Raw genomic sequence first — 19,695 nt, 5'->3', positions numbered from 1 at the left:
CCGTTACTGCCCCCAGAAAAGGGCATGTTAACTTAGTCCGCTACAGCTCTTCTGGAGAAAATGCATGCTGGCAACAAGTGTCAAATATCAGAAGTTGATTTTTAAATACATTTTTCTGATACTTAACAATCTATTATGCATTTCATCATGAAAAGAGTCTAATCCAAGCTTCAACATTCTGAGGTGGACACAAACAAAACTCTTTCATTGTGATTAATTCCTACCAAAGTAGCTTTTCATATGACATTTCATTGAGGATAATAAATAATAATAACCAGTCCTTAGTAATATCTGCCTCAGTCAATCCTTCTTAATATCTGCCTTACCAATTCCTACTTGTTAATATCTTAGTCCTTATTAGTATCTGCCTTACCAATTCCTATTGCGTTATATGGAAAATAGAATCCTGAATGTGAAGTCATAGTTCTATGGCTATCCTATATCTGAAGCAACTGTACATACATTATCAGCTTTTCCTGAACTACATCTTATAGCCAGACTGAACTGGTGGACTTTCTTCTAGGTTTCAGATAAATAATTTCTAGTTCATTTATTCCAAACAAACGTTAGTAATTCTAAGCACAGATACATCTAGGTAGAAGAACAGACATGTTAGGTCTTTCTGGAAAATATTCCCATCTATGATCACCCCTCGGGAGCTAAATCATGTTGCAGGAGCTACAATATTTCTACTCCTATGTCAGGAGTAGAAAATTCCTGGCCAAGGTGGTGAGATTGTATTTCTTCTCTTCGCTGTGCTATGGCTATTCACAGAAATCCTAAGTTTTACTGCTCTTAAATCTCTCCTATCTGAGCCCATTGATCTCTTTTGAATTCTAGCTACTAATTTTTGAGAAGAGCAAGTAGATATATGGACAAAAAATGTTGCTCCTTTAGTTATATTACAAATATTTAAAATTTCCCTATATGGTTCTGGAAGTTTCCATTGAGCTTCACACATACAGGGCCCCCGTGCATAGTACTTCTTGTATACTCCACCAAAGCCAACAGAAATAATTTAAGTCATCAAGACAGGTAACCAATGACAAGTCTCAAAGGAACCACACCTTTACACTGAGAAAAACTAATGTAGTTGGAAAAGTAATTTTCACACATATTCATTCTTTGTACTTACCATTGAGTTGGCAAAGGGAACCAAAATGCCCAAAGCAAACAAGCCCATAAGTGGTCCGCCAACCATACCAAATATGCTGAGTGCTGCCTACAAAAATAAGGCAATGTCAGCAATTAGTAATCTCAAATCCAAACTGAAATGCTTCAAAGTCATTTCATCGGGATGATGATTTAAAGTATTCAGCCTCCTTCTGAAAATCATCATTTTAGTCACGATAGCCTTGTCGCTGGAAAAGAAGTCATTAGAACTTGGAAGTTTCTGCTTCTCAGTCTCAAGCATCCATCTGTTTCGGCAGGTAGCCTCAAAAAGGGCACAGAGAAGATAGAGAGGCCTGAGACAATTGTTGAACTAATTTATACTCTCACCAACAGTGTAAAAGCATTCCTATTTCTCTACATCCTCTATAGAATCTGTTGTTTCCTGATTTTTTAATGAATACCATTCTAACTGGCATGAGATGGCATCTCATTGTGGTTTTGATTTGCATTTCTCTAATGACCACTGATGATGAGTATTTTTTCATATGTCTGTTGGCTGCATAAATATCTTCTTTTGAGAAGTGTCTGTTCATTTCCTTTGCCCATTTTTTGATGGGTTTTTTTTTTCTTGTGAATTTGTTTAAGTCCATCTGATAAACGGCTAATATCCAGAATCTACAAAGAACTTAAACAAGTTTTTTTTTTTTAAATAAGCCTGCTTCATGAAAGAAGAAAAGGATCTGGTATTGAGTAGAGAGGAGAACTAGTGCTTAAAAGGATGTGGACTCGAGGATGTGATCCTGAGTCAGTTTACACGGAGTCCAGTCAGAAGGGAGATAGACTCCACTGTAAGATGTGAAAGATGTCATATGACCCACAAAGCAAATTATGACCTGTGAGCAGTTTTGGAGACATAAGATATACATTTTTTTGTTTTTTGTTTTGTTTTGTTTTGTTTTGTTTTGTTTTGCTTCCTGTATCCAAGCCTGAGAGCTAAAGAAGCCAGCCAGCCTGGAAATGGCAACAGACAGAGGCAAATTAATTAATTAATTGATTGATTGATTAATTAAATTAAAAGCCCTCACAAAATCCTGTTTTCTCTCTAGTCACAGGGCCAGGAAAGGAGCAGCCTAGGAAGACAGAAAACTCTTAGACCTCAACCACTCCATCCCATCTGAACACCACATAATAATCTGATCACCCCACCTACACCTATGCCAACCTAGATTCCATCCCCACAGCCTGTCACAAGGTGCCCTTTGCCTCCCTACTGGCAATGTCACAGGAGACCTAGCAGATAATCAGGACTTTCACCATGGCCCAGCAGTGACAAAGCCACCTGTTCCATGATGTCAGTGGATTCCACCCTGTTGTGTTCAAGCGTTTCGGGTGGTCCTAGTTAACCAGCTTCCCGGGGAGGCCTCTCCCCTTGAGTTCACTTTGCATCACAGTTAAGTCTTGTGCACCATCTGATGCTCATGTGTTTTATTCTGGCAGTGCTTTTACCAGAAGTGGGAGTAGGACAGTGTCATGGGCCAGATTTAGTCACGAGTCAGATGACTGACAGACCAGGAAGGTTTTCATCTAGAGACCATTCTCAGAGTTTGCGGGATCCTTCCTCTTTTCTTATACCTGTATGAAATCCAGGTCAGTTACCAGGTGTTTTGTTCACAAAGGGAGATTAAGCTATTTTTGTAAGGGTAAGCTTTGTTCTAAGGATTGTGAAAGTTGACTCTGTGCTGAGGTGAAATCCCCAGGCCAGGTTGCTTCCTACTGCTAAGTGACAGATAAGACTGACCCTGTGAGTTGCTTGAGTGGCCTTATGCCTATCATTAATCTTATAGCCACAATATATCTCATTGTTTACCACACTCCACCCCTGACCCTGAGGGGTTCAATGGCCTTATGCCTATCATTAATCTTATAGCCACGATATACGTCATGGTATACCACACTCCGCCCCTGACCCTGAGGGGGTCAATAATTGAGAGGCTGCCTGAGCTTGAAAGTGCACTCTATCGTCAGTCAAGTCTTGAGAAACGGATCTTCTGTAGGACGGTGAGGAGGAGTCACTGGCACCCTTGGAACAGTCTGGAATTGAACTGCTTCATCAGAGAGAGGATAGAGTAGGTCTACTGTCCAGCTGAGCAGTTAGGGGAGATCATGAGAATGGGGTTCAGCTGTGGCTTTGACACAGACTCACCAATGGTGAGGGAAGAGTGGAGAACAGGTAGCGACCAAGTCTGAACTGGATGCAATGGATGTGTGGCAGAAGGCCAGCGAGGTCATGCACAGCATGCTGGAAGGTTGTCTGCTCAGTGGGTGGCCAAAATGTGGTGGAGGCTTTCAGTGACCTCAGTGCCAAGAAATTGGTCTGGAGAAGCCACCATTGGATGTGGAAAGTCAGGCCACCTGGAGTAGCAGCGAAAGAACTCAGGCACACTGGGGCTTGAAAAAACTATTACATGAACAGGTAAAAGGAGTCGAATGGACTCAGTGGTAGCAGGCTTGAAGTTGCTTGATTGCAGAGCAATGGCAGGTGAAAATGGAACACAAGGATAAGGAGGACATAGAACTAAGCAATAAGGTCTGGAGACACTGTGTGTGTTGAGGTGCTGTCAAAGATTCAAATTTGTGATCTTGAACATGGCCCAATGAAGCCAAAGTTCGGGGTGTTGTCCACTCCAGATGGCTGTCAGGCACTAAGTGTCTCTAGGAAGCACTGGCTACAGAAACAGTGCTGGAGGTGGCCCAAGAGACCCCCTAGGCAAATATACGAGTAAAAGTTTTGCCAGGGAGGGATATAGGCAGGGTGGGTGGGACAGTCTTTGGGTCATCCTGAGCACAGGGCAGGAATGATAGAGCGAAGGCATCTTCCAGGAAGTAGAAGCTGATGCTTAGCCATCCAGATGGGTGGTGGGTTGGTGGGTGGGAGGTTGGGCCGCATTAGGATTAAGGAGGCTTGCCAGACAGGAGCCAATTTGGGAGCACCCTTCAGCGTAACTGCCAGTAGAGGTCACTCTACCCTTGTGAACAGCTGGACTGGCCCACGTCCTGTGGGTGATCTGTGTCAGGAGGTCAGGGAGAGCAGAGCCCAGTGTGGGACCTCTGGCTGCAAGGCACTGGTTGGTGGGTAGTGGGGCAGGTGCTGCTGTGAACACTCTGTTGGATGGTTCTGTCTCAGCATATTCCAGGGTGGTGAGGACCTGCAGAGTTCAATTAACTTCAGGGACTATGGCCATCAGGGCCAAAAGAGTTGGCTTGCACAGCCACCACTCCCATGGGTCAGGGGCACAAGGGGGAGAGTCTGGAACAGGCCACCTTGCATCCAGATGTCTTACAGATGTTTTTAAGGGGAGCCCATCATAGGCCAAACCAACTCTCCTGGCCACAGTAGCTCCCTTTCCTCCTCAAGTGTACACCAGTCACCTTCAGCCCTTGATGAAGAGGCTTATGCTGGGGGTGCTATTCATCAGACCCAAATAGCCACTGCAGCAGAGTGCAGGGACAGCCATGTCTACCAGCTCCACTCTGCCTGGATAAGCTGGACAGGGTCCTGAAATAAGGGAGTGATCTTATCATCTTTGAAGACAGCCACTGGCTGTTGTATTTGTATTTCGCCACCTGTGAGTTACAAAGCACTTTCTGTCAGGTACACACAGCACAACCTTTCTCACTGGGTTCCTGCACCAGGTCTTTGAGCAGGCTTTGAATTTCTGTCCACTTCATGAGTGAACCTCTTCATGGACTTGTATGGCATCTAGGACACACTTCCTCATCTCAGCCAGCTGAGGAGGTACCAGCTGCTTTCTCAGCCATGCCCCAGGTGAGGACTGGTGACAATGCAGTGTAGCCAGTGGAATAACGCAGCGGGCTCAGGATCATCATTCCACAGCTCACAGGGCTTTGGATTGGCAGGGCAGAATGTCGTGACTCTGAGGTGAGCCTGCCTGACTTGGGCATATTGCTTGTGGGCTGCTGCCAGCAACACGCAGCAGGCATCATGGGGTGGGGCACACCCCTTGAAAAGCCACCATGTCTCAACTAGAGTGTATGGAGGGCTGAGAACAGCTGCAATATACTCTTTGGTGATTTTTGTGGACTTCACTGGCAGTGTTAGTCCAAGGATCTATTGGGAAATATGCTTCTGGCTGGTGGACAACAGCATATAACCCTTTGGCAGGTAAGCTTCACCTTTGCCTTCTTGGTCTGTGGTGTCACAATGCCAAGATTCTTGGGAACAAGGAGCAACCCTCCCACAGCAGGGGCCGGAGACACCCCAGCCAGTGGTTAGCTCTTCAAGCCCGGGCATCCTCCACTCCCACTTCTGGTGCTGGTATCATCCCCCTCCTTAGAGTCTGTCCCTGGTTACTGGGGGTCGGAGTGGTCTTAAGAATAATTTTGGCAGGTTTTTCATGGTGGCAATTTCACAACAGAAGCACAAAGTGTATGTAGATGGCAGCAACAGGCCAGAAGTAAAATAAAAACAGTCAGACACAATGTGGAGCATTCCAGTGGGCTTCAGCGATTTCTTGATCAGAATCAGTCCCCAGTCACCCTCTCCCAGTCCTTCCTTAGAAATGGGTATCATTACTCACTTGCTCACTTACTTATCCCATCCTCAATGCCAATTGTGTTCAGGGGTTGTAGGAGCACCTAGTTAACCAACTTCCCTGGGGCGATATCTCCTCTTCCGTTCACTTCACATCAAAGATGAGTCTTAGGCACCATCTAATGCTCAGTTGGTTTATTCTAGCAGCACTCTTAGAAGATGGATAGTGAGAATAAGCTGGTGTCATGGGCCAGATACAGTGAGGGAGTCAGATCATGAACTGACCAGAAAGTCTTCATCCAGAGACCACTGTCAGACCTTGCGGGCAGGGAGGTGCGGGGTGGGGCATGGGGGGTCCTTCTCCCCTTCTTATACCTGTATTTAGTCCAGGTTAGTTACCAGGTGTTTCTTTCATAAAGGGTATTTAAGCTATTATTGTAAAAGTAAGCTTTGTTCTAAGGTTTATGAAAGCTGCATCTGTGCTGAGGTGGCTTTGTTTCCTGGAAATCCCTGAGCCAGGGTTGTAAATTCCTAAGTGACATGTACTATCAGCCCTGTAAGATATTTCAGTGGGCCTTATGTACTATCATTAATCTTATAGCCGCAATACATTTTGTAGTATCTTACACAACCCTATCCAGCATAACAAGGAGCTCCTCCCTCAGGTTTCAACTGAGGTCAAGTGGCAAACCTGGACTTCTACCTCCACCTGACAGTAGTGAGGCTGCACCCTCCCTTATGCTACCAAAGTGATGTCAGAGAAAGCCAGCTAAAACAGAAGGTAAGATTCAACGTCTCATCACATAATACTAAAATGCCCAGGTTTCAGCTGAAATTAACGTTTCATAGAAAGAACCAGGAAGATCGCAAACTATATATATATAAAGACAATCAAAAGATGTAAATATGAAGATTACAGAGACGGAATTATTTGATAAAAATTTTAAAAGTCATGTTAAAAAAATGCTTTAACAATTAGAACTCACTTGAAACCAATTACAAAATAAAGGGGGAAAATATACATATAGTGAGAAAAATCTCAGGGAACAAAAGAAGATATTAGGAAGAACCAAATGAAATTGTTAGACCAAACAAATACAATAACTGAAATAAAAATTTTAAATGAATGTGCACAACAGCAGAATAGAGGGAACAGAGAAAAAGATTGGTTAACTGAATGACAAATCAATAGAAGTAACCTAAACTGAACAATAGAGAGAAATGGAATGAAGAAATATAAAATGGTCTTCAGGGAACTGTAGAAATATAACAAAAATTTTAACGTATGTCCTAAGAGTTCCAGAGGAAAAGAGAAAGAAGATGGGGATGAAAAGTACTCAAAGAATTAATGTCTGAACTTCTCAAATTTGGCAAGAGACATAAATCTCTTTCAGATTTATGAAAGAAGCTGATTCAAGATTCAAGAAGCTGAGTAACCCTAAAAAAATAGAAAAAGAAAAGAAAGAAATACATGCCAAGACACATCAAAAACTCAAAACAAAGAAATATACACCAAGATACATGGTAATTAGAAAAGCTAAATAAATGAAGAGACAAACCATGTTCATGTTTTAGAAGCTTCAACATAGTAAAGACGTCACTTCTCAAATGGATAAACAGCTTTCAGGCAATCAAAATTTAAGCAAGATTTTTTTGTAGATGGAGACAAGATTATCCTAGATTTCATATGGAAAGGCAAAAGAACTAGAATAGCTAAAACAATTTTTAAAAATAAGAATAGAGTAAGCGAAATCAATCCACCTGATCTTGAAACTTATTTTAAAGCTACAGTAATCAAAGTTATCAAATTGTAAATTTATGTGCTATCAGCAGTAGTACAGACACATAAGTAAGTGGAAGAGAACAGAGAATTCAGAAATAGACCCACACAAATATGCCCAACTGATTTTTTACAAAGGTGTAAAGGCAAGTCAATGGAAGAAGGGTAGCCTTTTAAACAAATGGTGCTGGTTGAACATCCACAGAGGAAAAAAGAATGTCAACCTAAGTCGCACATTTTATATAAAAATTAACTCCAAAGGGATGTTATACTTAAATATAAAATATGAAACTCTAAAACTCTATGAAAAGAAACATAGAAGAAAATCTTCAAGATCTGGGGCTAGGTAAAGTTCTTAGACTTTACACCAAAAACACAATCTGCAAAAAGACAAATTGATACACTAGACTTTATCCAAACTAAAAAAAAAATTGCACTTTGACAGACCTTGTTACGAGGATAAAAAGACAAACTACGGTGTAAGAAAATATTTGAAAACCACATCTGACCAAGAGCTAGTATAAAGAATACATAAAAAACACTCAAAACTCAACAGAAAAAAAAAACACAAATAATTGAATTAGAACTGGAGCAAAAGACATTATGGGATAATGTATGAAAGAAGGTATATAGATGAAAAATAAGTATCTGAAAAGCATTCTTAACAACATTAGCCATTAGGGAAATACGAATTAAAACTACAATGAGATATCACTATATGCCTGTCAGAATGGCTAATATAAAAAAATGACACTAGGGCCAGGTAAGATGACTCATGCCTGCAATCCCAGCACTTTGGGAGGCCAAAGTGGGCAGATCATTTGAGGGCAGGAGTTCAAGACCAGCCTGGCCAACACAGTGAAATCCTATCTGTACCAAAAATACGAAAATTAGCGAGGCATGGTGGTGCGTGCCTGTAATCCCAGCTACTTGGGAGGCTGAGGCAGGAGAATCACTTGAACCTGGTAGTCAGAGTTGGAGTGAGCCGAGGTTGCACCACGGCATTCCAGTTTGGGTGACTACTAAATGCTGAAAAGATTGAGGTTTACACTGGGTCATTTGTCTTTTACACTGGGCTAGTGATATAAAAATGGCACACTATGGAATTACAGTTTGGCAGTTTCTTTCAAAAGTAGACATTTAGCAGTCACCTGATAATTGCACTCCTGGGTAGTTATCCCAGAGAAATGAAGACTTATGTTTATACAAAAATCTATACATAAATGTTCGTAACATATTTATTTGTAATACTCAAAAACTGGAAACAATTTAGATGTCCTTCATGAGGTGAGTAGGTAAATAAACAGTGATACATCCCTACCAGAGAATACTATCTAATAATTAAAAAGAACAGATTAATGACAACAGATTATTTCACATTATACCAAGTGAAAAAGGTTACATTCTGTTTAAGTCCATTTATGCAGCAATCTTGACCTGGCAAAATTATAAAGTGGAAAACAGATTCATGGTTGCCAGGGATTAAGGAGGGAGTGAGATCAGAAGGGAAGTGGGTGTGGCTACAAATGGGAAACAGCAAGGATTCTTGTGGTGATGGAAATGTCTTGTATCTTGGTTATATCAATGCCAATATACGGGTTTGATATTGTACTATCAAGATGTTACCAGTGCAAGATGTTATCATTGAGGGAAACTGAGTAAAGAGTACATGGGATCTCTCTGTATTATATCTCACAATTGCATGTAAATCCACGATTATCTCAAAACAGAAAGTTTAATTTAAAAAAAATTTTTTTAAGTGTAGTCATCTCTGCCACTTGATATGTCCAGGTGTCTATATATATTGACAGAAGTCTGGAAGGGTGATCACATCAACATTAAAAAAAGATTTAGTAATTATGACTTAAACCCCCAGGGGTCAGCTCTCACCTGCAACAAAGCTCCCATAAGTGATGCCAGTGCAGCCATTCCAATGCACAGGGCTCCATACAGCACACCTAAATGGACAACATAAAAGCCAGTGTAAAATCCAGACTCAGAAAATTAGAATTCTCAATAGAATAATCCACCACACCTTTGATTCAAAGTAAATAATATGACTGTGGTGAAGAATGGCCACATACATCAGAACCAGTGAACAATGGGAAGGGCTGTTTTCATCTGGGATCAGCAGTGTGCCAAGAGGACAAACAAAGCCCTTACATTGTGTCCCAGGATTAGTTACAACAGTAGGTTATATAAGTAAAGGATTCCTGGAATTAACTATAGAGATTTTAAAACTAAGAACTATATTGTGTTGTTAATCTAATCCTCCATAAACATTTGGATAGAGATGAAGGTTCAGGTCTCTGTTTTCAGCTTGCCAAAAGTAGAATACAATTCAGCTCTGCTCTGTACAAGGTGGGAGAGGGAGTAATAAACAGAAATTAGACTCTTCTGACTTTAATAATTCATTTTCCTTGGGAAGTGGCAGTGGATACCATCGGGTGTTGGAGGACTTTTAGCCCCCTCATAATCTCCATTAGTATCCTCAAGCCCTTCCTGCTAAACTAGCAAAGAAAGGCAACTTCTGGATAAGTAGCACATCTGCTCTTCTGCTAAGTTGTTTTCCCTAAGCTTCTTTCTTTATTATTATTATTTTTTTATAGAAACTGGGTGTTGCTATGTTGCCCAGGATAGTCTCAAACCCCTGGGCTCAAGCAATCCTCCCACTTTGGCCTCCCAAAGTGCTAGGATTACAGGCATGAGCCACCACGCCCATCCCAAACTTCTTTATAAAAGTTCTCAAGCCACCATTGGTGGTCAGATTGTGAAATATTTTTTTCTATTGACTTTCAATATTTTCCAAATGTTCTCCAGGTACATGTATTACTTTTTAAATTATTGGAAATATCATGCAAAAATCCCTCTGTTCTAATAGTTCACTTTGAAAAGGTCACCTGAAATTAGTTGACATAATTTCCAAAATGCAAAACTCAATATACAGAAAAAAATGAATGGGAAATTTGCTCATCATAAAATTTTTGTATTTCTCATATTATGCTATTTCTCTTATTTTAGCACTCATACCTTTGTTAAATATATTGAGCAAATAATGCACCTGAATGAAAAATCTTAAATTAATTTTTTCAAAGAGTTCTCAATGCTATGATTTTTATGCTTCTAAATTTTAATGTAAATAATATTTTCAATATATTTGGCTTGATTCTTCTCCATTTAATGGGTCATACCATTATAGTTTTGGGAACTCTAAGTTATTGGAAACACATGCAAATCATCTGCCACATTCTTCTCTATGTCCTTACTATACATACCTCAAGATTATGATTTCATAATACCCTTTAAAATGAATGAAAATTTCATCTATATCAGCAGAGTTCACTTGTCATTCATCATCAGCATCATTCCATGAGCACCAGCTAGTGCCCTCTGTTTTATATGCATTACCTCAAAACCCAATTCTGCAAAGTATATGTGTGCCCATTTTCCGTATAGAGAAAGAGAGGCTTGTATGGGTATCTGGATTTTCTCAAGGCTAACAGCTAGTAAATTAACAAAGCAAGATTGGGTTTTTCTGGCTTCAAAAGCATCTATTCATTCTACTAAACCACACAGCTTCAATAATCCAGTAATGAACCAATCTAAAAACACTTTAGGAAGCATTGTATCATTTGGAAATTGTGCTCAGGATTAAAATTGGGTACATAATAAAATGATGAATTGCTATTTAAATTTAGGGAACACTGAAATATATAAATTAAGTACTCATTCCAGGCTACAGTCATGCCAACTTTATATAGAATTATGGCTCCTAATAGGGCATAATTTACTATTTCTTTGACAGTCTATTAATGTTATTGTGTTGAAGTTAAAGATACTTTCTCAAAAAGGAACTTGTTAGTCATTCATTTCAAGGTGTCAAAATGAAGAATGAAGTACATTGGCAAGATTTTTGTTGAGTTGGATATTACATTTGAGACATCTGGGAACTGAAGATGCTTAAACCACTCTATTCAAGCTGGTATTTAACCCCCAATAAGGTTCTACAATTGAGCAGAACAGAAGTTGAGAATTTCTTGCACAATTTTATAGATCATCTCCAGGACAGTGTACATAAGCAGACAGAACAGACAATTAAGATGATTCAAAAATCTCAACACTCTTTTTTTATTTTCAATTTATCTAATCTATTAATCTAATTTAATCTAATTTTCTATAAACATTTGAGAAGTGTTTATGGGAAGATTATGTAACTCAAACTGTCAGTGCCCTCTTAGGTAACGTGGAAAAAGTGTGGCTCCTGGTTCTAAAGTAGGGATATTTCTTGGAACTGTGAACTATAGTTGAAAAGGAAAATAGCTGAATTTTCTTGTGTGCGTGGCTAAGAATTTTAACACAAATTTAAGAGAAGAGAAAGTTACAGGAAAAAAAGGACAGTCAAATCGATCCTCTGGAAATTGTTCTTTGTGGTTCAATAACAATCAGTTTTTTAAAGTGTCTCCCAAATCTTGATTCCAAACATAATAACATTAAACATTGATACAAACATTTAAAAAACGGCTACATTAAGTCATAGGCATACATATGTGGATACACCTTCATGCTCAGAGGTTCTTCCTCTGTAGCTTCAGTGGAAACAAATTTTTTGTGTCTCAAAAAAAAATCATCTCTCTGAGCTAAAATGGAATTGTGAAAACAGAAACTTACTCATTCCTTGGGAAATCCAAGACAGAGACTTTTCTGAGAGTGATCTGAAGTAAGGTTTGATTAGATCTTCCACAGTTACTGCTGCTAAGGCATTAATACTGGAGGACACTGTGCTGTAAGAGAAAATAAAACTTCTGGTTTATAATATTTTTCCTTTAGTAGTACTTTAAGTGAAAATGTAAAAGGGGGAAACACATTGTCACTTCTAAAATATAACCTGATTTCTACTATGCTATTTTTTAATAAACACAGAACTGTCTTTCTAGAAACTGTTATCGTCCAAGAATGATTCAGGCAATATCTATACGCTTGACAGTAAAAGAGAAAGGATGCATTAATGTTGCTTCCACTTGCAGTTAATCCTCAGTGTCTAGGAAAAGAATCTACATAGATTACTCCATATTACTGTACATAACAACTTTAAAACATATTTTTCTTTGTGTATAGAAAGGACTGTCGTACGTTCTCCCTACCATATGCTGTAAATATCAACAATGTTAATTTCCTGAATCCTCACTAACACACAATGTACATGTTGATATTAGTAACTCTCTGGAACAAACACAAGAAAAAAGGGCAATGACAGATCACAAAACATAAGATTCTTTGGACAGTATGTATTATTCAACATGTAAATGGAAGAGTTCAGTCTAATTTTCCAGTTGACCATGCTTTAGCCCCACGTGTGTTTTCGATCAAGACTGTGGCATCCATTTGTGATCATCAGTGAAAGTTACCATCAACCAGTCATCATTATTGTGACCATAGGGTATCACATTATAGGATGTGTGATGGCATGTTAGAGAGCAAGGACCTAGTTAAAAGTGGAGCTGATGACAACAGGATGCTAGTCCAGAGAGATCAGTCAGACCACATAGAGGACACATGCAGCACATTGCCTGCTTTGGGCCACCTGTGTCCATGCCCAGAACTCAACATTATTCCCCTAAAGGATCTAATAACAAAAGAAAGATCCCAACAGGGAAATCATGTGTTAGTAGAGTCATAGTTCATACCTTAATGTCCCACTGTAAGCACAGGCCACAAAAAGTCCAGGAAGCCCAGGATAATCTTGTAGAATGTCCAGTACCAAATAAGGCATGAGCTGAAAAATTCCAAAATTTATTTTCAAGTACTTATTGCTACTGAATAAAATTAATGAATGCCTAGTTTATCGTTTATCGTGTGTTCTTTAGGAACTGAAAGGAGCTATTTCACACAACAGAAATTTTCAAATACCTAAAATCAAACCCCTTAATTACTAATATGTAGAGAAATGAATAGCACAGCAGTTAAGAGGCTTTAGTAACTGAATTTTTCAGTTACCCAAAAAAGATACAGCTTTTGTAACTGATTTTCTGAGCCTCAGTTTCCTCATCTATAAAATAGCGGTAATAATTACTAATCTCATAGAGTTGCTGTAAAAGTTAATTTAGATAATTTCTGTAAAACTCATAGTATAGTGTATGGAATATAATAAATGCTCAACACAAAGTAGTTTTTGTTCTTGGGACTACTAAGTTGTTTTTAAGGAAATATTTGACACACCTCTGTGCTTAGGTAAGCAGCATCCATTTAACTTTACTTGATGACGCAAGGCAATTTTGTGAACTGCAGTCACTGCTCAGGACAGAAGATGTAATTTTAGATGCATCAAGTATGAGACACAGTGATGGGTGGAGAATGACCTCAGGAAAGCTCTTACACTTGCTTCTTTTTAAAAACTTCCTGATACTAACTTGCTTTTTGATAGCTTACATTTTAAAAAATAAATATCAAATAAGGATAATCCGATGTGTGACGACTTCAGGACTGTGTTGCGTGGCAATTTTTCTATAAAATCAGTTTCTGAATCAAAAGAGTCCTAAGTGGACAATTTTCTAGAAGAGTGTCCTCTCATTTGCATTGAAACCTTATTACTTCTCCCACAGTACAGAGTGGATGACGTGTCCTATTTTATCAGCTTCCAAAGCCTGTACAATTTTATTTAACAATAGTGTGCTCGTGGGATATGAAGAACTTCCTCCATTGTTGAAAGGGAATGTTTCAACAGTAGGATTGTTTCAGTTCTTTTAGGAATGCCTTCTCCACTTTTCCAAAGCTAACTAATTGTTTATTCTTGGAAAAACAGCATAGCTTTTTGATCTCCCTATGTGAGATCAAGACCCAGTTTTCCCAAGATATCGTAAAGGCTGAACTTCCTTAAATATGGGTAGAACCAATGAAGTAGGATTGATAGGCAGGAAAATGGTAAAACTGTATCTAGGAACTAGCCTGCTTCCTCTGGGCAAATGCCAGCAGAGCATAGAGAAACATATCCTTGCTCTCTTGAGGATGTGGGAAGGGGTCCGGTTGTTTTTTGTTTTGAAACAGTCTCCCTTTCTCACCCAGGTTGGAGTCCAGTGGCTCAATCTCAGCTCACTGTAACCTCCACCTCCTAGGTTCAAGTGATTATCCTGCCTCAGTCACCTGAGTAGCTGTGACTACAGGTGTGCACCAACATGCCCAGCTAATTTTTGTATTTTTAGTAGAGATGGGTTTTACCATGTTGGCCAGGCTGGTCTTGAACTTCTAACCTCAAGTGATCCACCCACCTCAGCCTCCCAAAGTGCTGAGATTATAGGCATGAGCCACCATGACTGGCCGAGAATAAGGTTTTGACAAAATCTTCCACTGTCTTATTGACATGGTATCCCCATTGAAATGTTGATTGAATTAACTTGTTAACTAACACAGTCCTGGAAACATCAGCTGGGGAGAAATCTTCACGGACTCTCAGGGTGTCCAGGCAAGATACCCTGAATGTATTCTACAAGCTGTCTCAAAGGTAGGAAGTCAGAGGGATTTTTTTTTTTTTTTTTTTTTTTTTTTTTTTTTTTTTTTTTTTTTGTCTAAGGTAAAGGCAAAGTACATTAAAAACTTTTTTTCAAGTCCTTATTGTCTTCATGATACAAACTACAGACAATAAAGATTGACAACAGTCACAAAATATTTGTTATTAGAGGGAATGTAACAGAAGAGTGCCTCCATCTTCATAGTAAACGTGATCCTTAGATTCTCTGAGAGAAGAGGGAGGGTGTGTTTATCAAAAGGAGGGCATAGGTTAAGATAGGGTTGAGAAACACAGCTCAAGGGTGTTTTGATTTTCGAACCCCACAAAGTTGTATTTTTCTTTGTGGGGTTAGAAAATAAGGGGAGCATAAGATGTCATTTGCATCAATAGAAAGTCAGCCTATTTTCATTCTAATGAATCCCCTAGGCAAGCAAGTCATAGAAAATGATTTCGGCAAGAACTCAGGCTTTAGGGTTGGGCAATCCTGAGTCTGAATTCTAGCTCCCCTTTTTGAAAGAGAATAAATGGCACAGAGGTTCAAAGTTAGGGCTCTGGTGGCAGCTTGCTTGGTTTTAAATCCTGTCTCCAAGTTACTAGCTAGTTATTCACTTATCTTCTCTAGGCCTGAGTTCTCTCATCTTTGAAAGGGAGGTAATCATACGAACTATGTCAGAGCATGACTGTGAAGATTATAAGTTGAAATTTATATAAAGCATGTATGGTCGTGCCTGACCCATGGTCGGTGTTTGATAACCGCTTGTCGTTATTCTTACTTGTTAGCAGTGTGACTTTGGGCAAGTTATATAACCTCTCTGAGAAGCATTTCCTCATCTGTAAAATCAGGATTGCAGGGTTGTGAGAATTAAATGAAGCATGTTAAGCTCTTGGCACAGAATCTTATCACATGGTTGGTATTCAATAAATGTTCATTTATTAGATCCATTTCTCCATCATTTAAAAAATTGGAAGATAAAATGTTTATAAATGAATGATCTAACAAACACCCATAGCATGTTCTACAGTACCATGGTTTGTGTAGTTTAACAACAACAACAAAAAACAAACAAACAAACAAACAAAAACAACTATTTACATTTCTACTCCTAGCCTTGAGCTATTTCTATTTAACACTCTACTTGATTTTTTTCTTGGTATTTCCATAGTTTAATTTTAGATGCAGTACTCTTCATTCTTGCTATATCTACTAAAATAAGTTCTGGCCAAAGCTTTATGGAAATTTAAGATGATTATGGCATGTCCACTTTCTGTTTCTCTATAAGAACATAAATGCTCTTTCCTCCCAATTAATAAGCTTTTTGAATGTTATTAATACACCTGTTAGAAAGACGTGGTACTGAACCTGGTCTGGTGCAGACACTTTGTTGGCTGTCCAAGGATCACAGTCACGGTACCTGGAATATAGGGCGAGCCCACATAACACTGAGCATGTGAGGATTGCCCAGAGTCCCACAAGATTGATGTAGAGAGACCTAAAGAAGTGAAAACAAACCAGCAAAAGACAACTGTAATTCCTATCCCAAAGATTCAGAAACCTGTTACATGAACAAAAAAAATCCTCATGATTAGATTCAATAAATGCACATTTCCTTTTGGTTATCGAAAATGCTACTTATTTTATTCTAGCCTAATATTCTGCTTATGATACCAATTAATCGACAGTGTATTTGGAAATATTTGAATGGGTGTGATATCCCCATGAAAAAGTGTATTCTCATGGTCGAAGCTCCAGGGGCATTGTTAACTTTATAAAGGTACACGTTATACTACTTCAGGTCTTCTTGTCATGAAATAGGGATTTTTAATAGTCAACCAAACATTAACTATTACTCATTTTCCTTTTAAAAGTAATGCAATTGTAAACTGCTAAGCATTGTTAACATTTACACAGTAACTCATGAAACTTGTTTAAATGTTGTTTATAAGACCATACATTAAGTAGGAATGCAAACTTGTATTCCTTGGACAAGTATCTTCTCAAACAATGTTTAGCATTATAATATACTGTGTGTGCTCCAGTAGAGAACAAAGATTTTACACATAGCATTGGAGCCAGTCCTGAGCATAAATCCTGGCTTTACCGTATGTAACCCTGGGCATGTAATTCAACCTCTCTGATCTTCAGTTTCATCATTGAAGCCTAGGATAGCAATGTTTGTGTCACAAAGTTATAAAATTAAATGAAATAGTATATATCATATAGCATGGTACTCACACCTCATAAAGCCTTATTAAATACTAGTTATTGATATTAGTGTTAATGTTATTGAATCCTGTATCTTCATAATCAGCTAAATAGTAAACATTTCTCTTGCTAAGTTGGCTACATATTTTTTCCACTGGTGCTATAGTGGACAGTGATGAGCTGTCCTAGGTGGACAAGAGGTACCATCCCCAAAGTCCTTCCTCTTTCTCCCCAACTACCCGTGCAGTCTGCATCCAATAAGAAATGGATTCAGAGGTTTAAAGGCCCAGTCCCCTCACCCTAACATGGGACTAGTCTGAAGAGTCACCCTAGCTCTAGAGCTCCCTTTGAGGTCTCTGTTGAGACTGCATTATGGTCCAGTGTCTTCCTCATATCAATCCTGTTTCCTTTTCTTCCCTCCTACAGAGAGTGATTCTCTGATAAACTCTTCCGTGCTAACCTCAAGCTCAGAGTCGGCTTCCGGAAGAACCCAAAGGTGAGTTTATTAGATTTATCATATTTATCCTTCTCCATTGAATCAACTAACAGTGCAGTATGTTTTGCTATTGTTACCTCCAAATTACCAGAAAATTATGCCCAGATACTCTCTTGCCCAAACACCTCCTCTCACTTATTTCTGAGTTTAATATATTGTTTTATTTCACTTTAATGCTGTTAAAATTGACCACTTATCAACATCTGATACTGTTTCATGTCAATCAGTATCAGTAGGCCTTGGCTTTCTAGTAGGCATTCATTCTTTCCGTAGCATGAGTGTGAGGAGGCAGATGAGAATGAGTCCCCTGGGTTCAGAGAGTCTGCTTCATGTGGGAGATCCACTATGCTTATGGGAACTGATTTTTATAAAGAAAGCTCTAATGCTGCTATTTAAGTTATGAGATCGGGCTTTTTGGGTTTCAAGTTCCCAAGGGAACAGAAGAAAAACTTGTCCACAATTACTTTGGGACAGGTATCAGCTCTAGCATAGATTTAAAAGTACAATAGACTACTCTCTATATGAATTACATTCCTCCAAAATTCCTTAAAATACCAGAATTCCTAAGTTCATTTTGGGGAATCTCATATCCAGTTACTATATCCATATTCATATGGATTTTTCATTGTGAGTTCTTCAAAGATTTAGATAATCTCTAAACCAATTTACTCTCAATATGTTGAGTTCTGACATATGACATCACAATATTTTCATTTTCTCCTTTAAACAGAAATAGAATTGTCCCTCCTTCCCTCACCCTATCCACCCTGGGCTCTTACTCAATCTCCTAAGAGTTTTGAAGCCCCTAAAAGCATGTGAGCAGAATCAGCCTATTTATCAGCTCAGGGAGTGGTGAGCACTGCACTGATGTGAGGCCTCCATAGAAGGAGGGCTTGCTCAAGCCAAGATGGGCTCGAGAGTTCTGGATCATGCTGTCCTTCCCACCTCTGTGCTTTCATCCAAACCACTCCACCTACCTTCCCACTCTTCTCCACCTGCCCAAATTATGATCATTTTTCATATGCATTTGGCCAGTTCAGTAGGAATCTCTCACCCATTCTCCACCTTCAAATCACATCAGTTGAAGTGGAAAAAGAAATTTACATTTACTAGGCCTCTACCAAGGGTATGACAAACAGTATTTTATGACACCTCCCATGAGGTGTATAGTATTTCTTATCCTCCTTTTACAAGTTTAGAAACTACAGCTCAAAAAGACTGAAGAGTGTGCCTGGGATCACTCAAGTAGCAAGTATTAGAACAGGGTTATAAACCCATGACTGTGTCTGAAAATAAAATACAAAGTACTATATATAATCTGGAACATTTTCTCTATTGTTTCATGAAACTGTTCTATGTCTCTAGTATTATTGTATTTTTTCACATACTTGCATATATTTTCCTAATTTGTGGTTAACTTTCTTCATGACAAAGGCCATATTTGTTTATCTCCCATAGGTCCTTATGCAAACAGATGCACAATAAATGCTGATTTGTTTTAATTAATAATTCACGTACATATTTTCAAATAGCTGATTTAAAACATACAGTACTACTTTATTCTTGGTCCTTTTTTTACCCAATATGTCACTTATCTCTTAGAATTTCATGACACAAAAGACATAAAGGAGCTAAATGTGACGTAAGGAAGAGTTTCCATAAAGACAACTGATGGTTATTAATGATTCATATACCAAGGTGTATGACTTACAATTTTGCCTGGAATCTGCTTTTACAAGAAATGTATCTCTGCACCTGGGATTGGTTGACACCGTAGATGCTGGTCCATGTGAAGGTCCCTCCTATAATAATTGTCCAGAAGGTGTGTCTTTGCAAAGGGTTAGGATTAAAACTAAATGGCAAGAAACAGAAAACAAATCTGAATTGTTAGCAGACACTAAAAAAAAAAAATCCTCTTTGACTATTCTTGGAAGCAAGAAATGTATATTTATTTACACAATACATACATAAATATGTACAAATTTATTATGTAATTTAAAAGGTAGAACTATTTCCAATTTAAGTTCAATGAAATCATTGTTATTTTCAG

At 38.7% G+C, this 19,695-nt stretch overlaps 1 protein-coding gene across 1 annotated transcript in view; it reads right to left on the bottom strand.

Annotated features, from left to right (window-relative positions):
* Window positions 1-19,695, bottom strand: part of SLC5A8 (solute carrier family 5 member 8) — a 52,370-nt gene that overhangs the window by 12,904 nt on the left and 19,771 nt on the right. The window contains exons 6-11 of the mRNA XM_003929609.3: window positions 19,357-19,497; window positions 16,307-16,436; window positions 13,130-13,218; window positions 12,114-12,226; window positions 9,336-9,403; window positions 1,136-1,222 (exon numbers count right to left, since the gene is read on the bottom strand). Coding sequence (XP_003929658.1) covers window positions 1,136-1,222; window positions 9,336-9,403; window positions 12,114-12,226; window positions 13,130-13,218; window positions 16,307-16,436; window positions 19,357-19,497 — 628 coding nt within the window. The remainder of the gene's footprint in view (window positions 1-1,135; window positions 1,223-9,335; window positions 9,404-12,113; window positions 12,227-13,129; window positions 13,219-16,306; window positions 16,437-19,356; window positions 19,498-19,695) is intronic.

Source organism: Saimiri boliviensis, chromosome 7, assembly GCF_048565385.1.
Source record: "Saimiri boliviensis isolate mSaiBol1 chromosome 7, mSaiBol1.pri, whole genome shotgun sequence".
NCBI lineage: Eukaryota > Metazoa > Chordata > Mammalia > Primates > Cebidae > Saimiri > Saimiri boliviensis.
The sequence above is the reverse complement of the archived record's forward strand: the minus strand, read 5'-3'. Positions and strand labels throughout refer to the sequence as shown.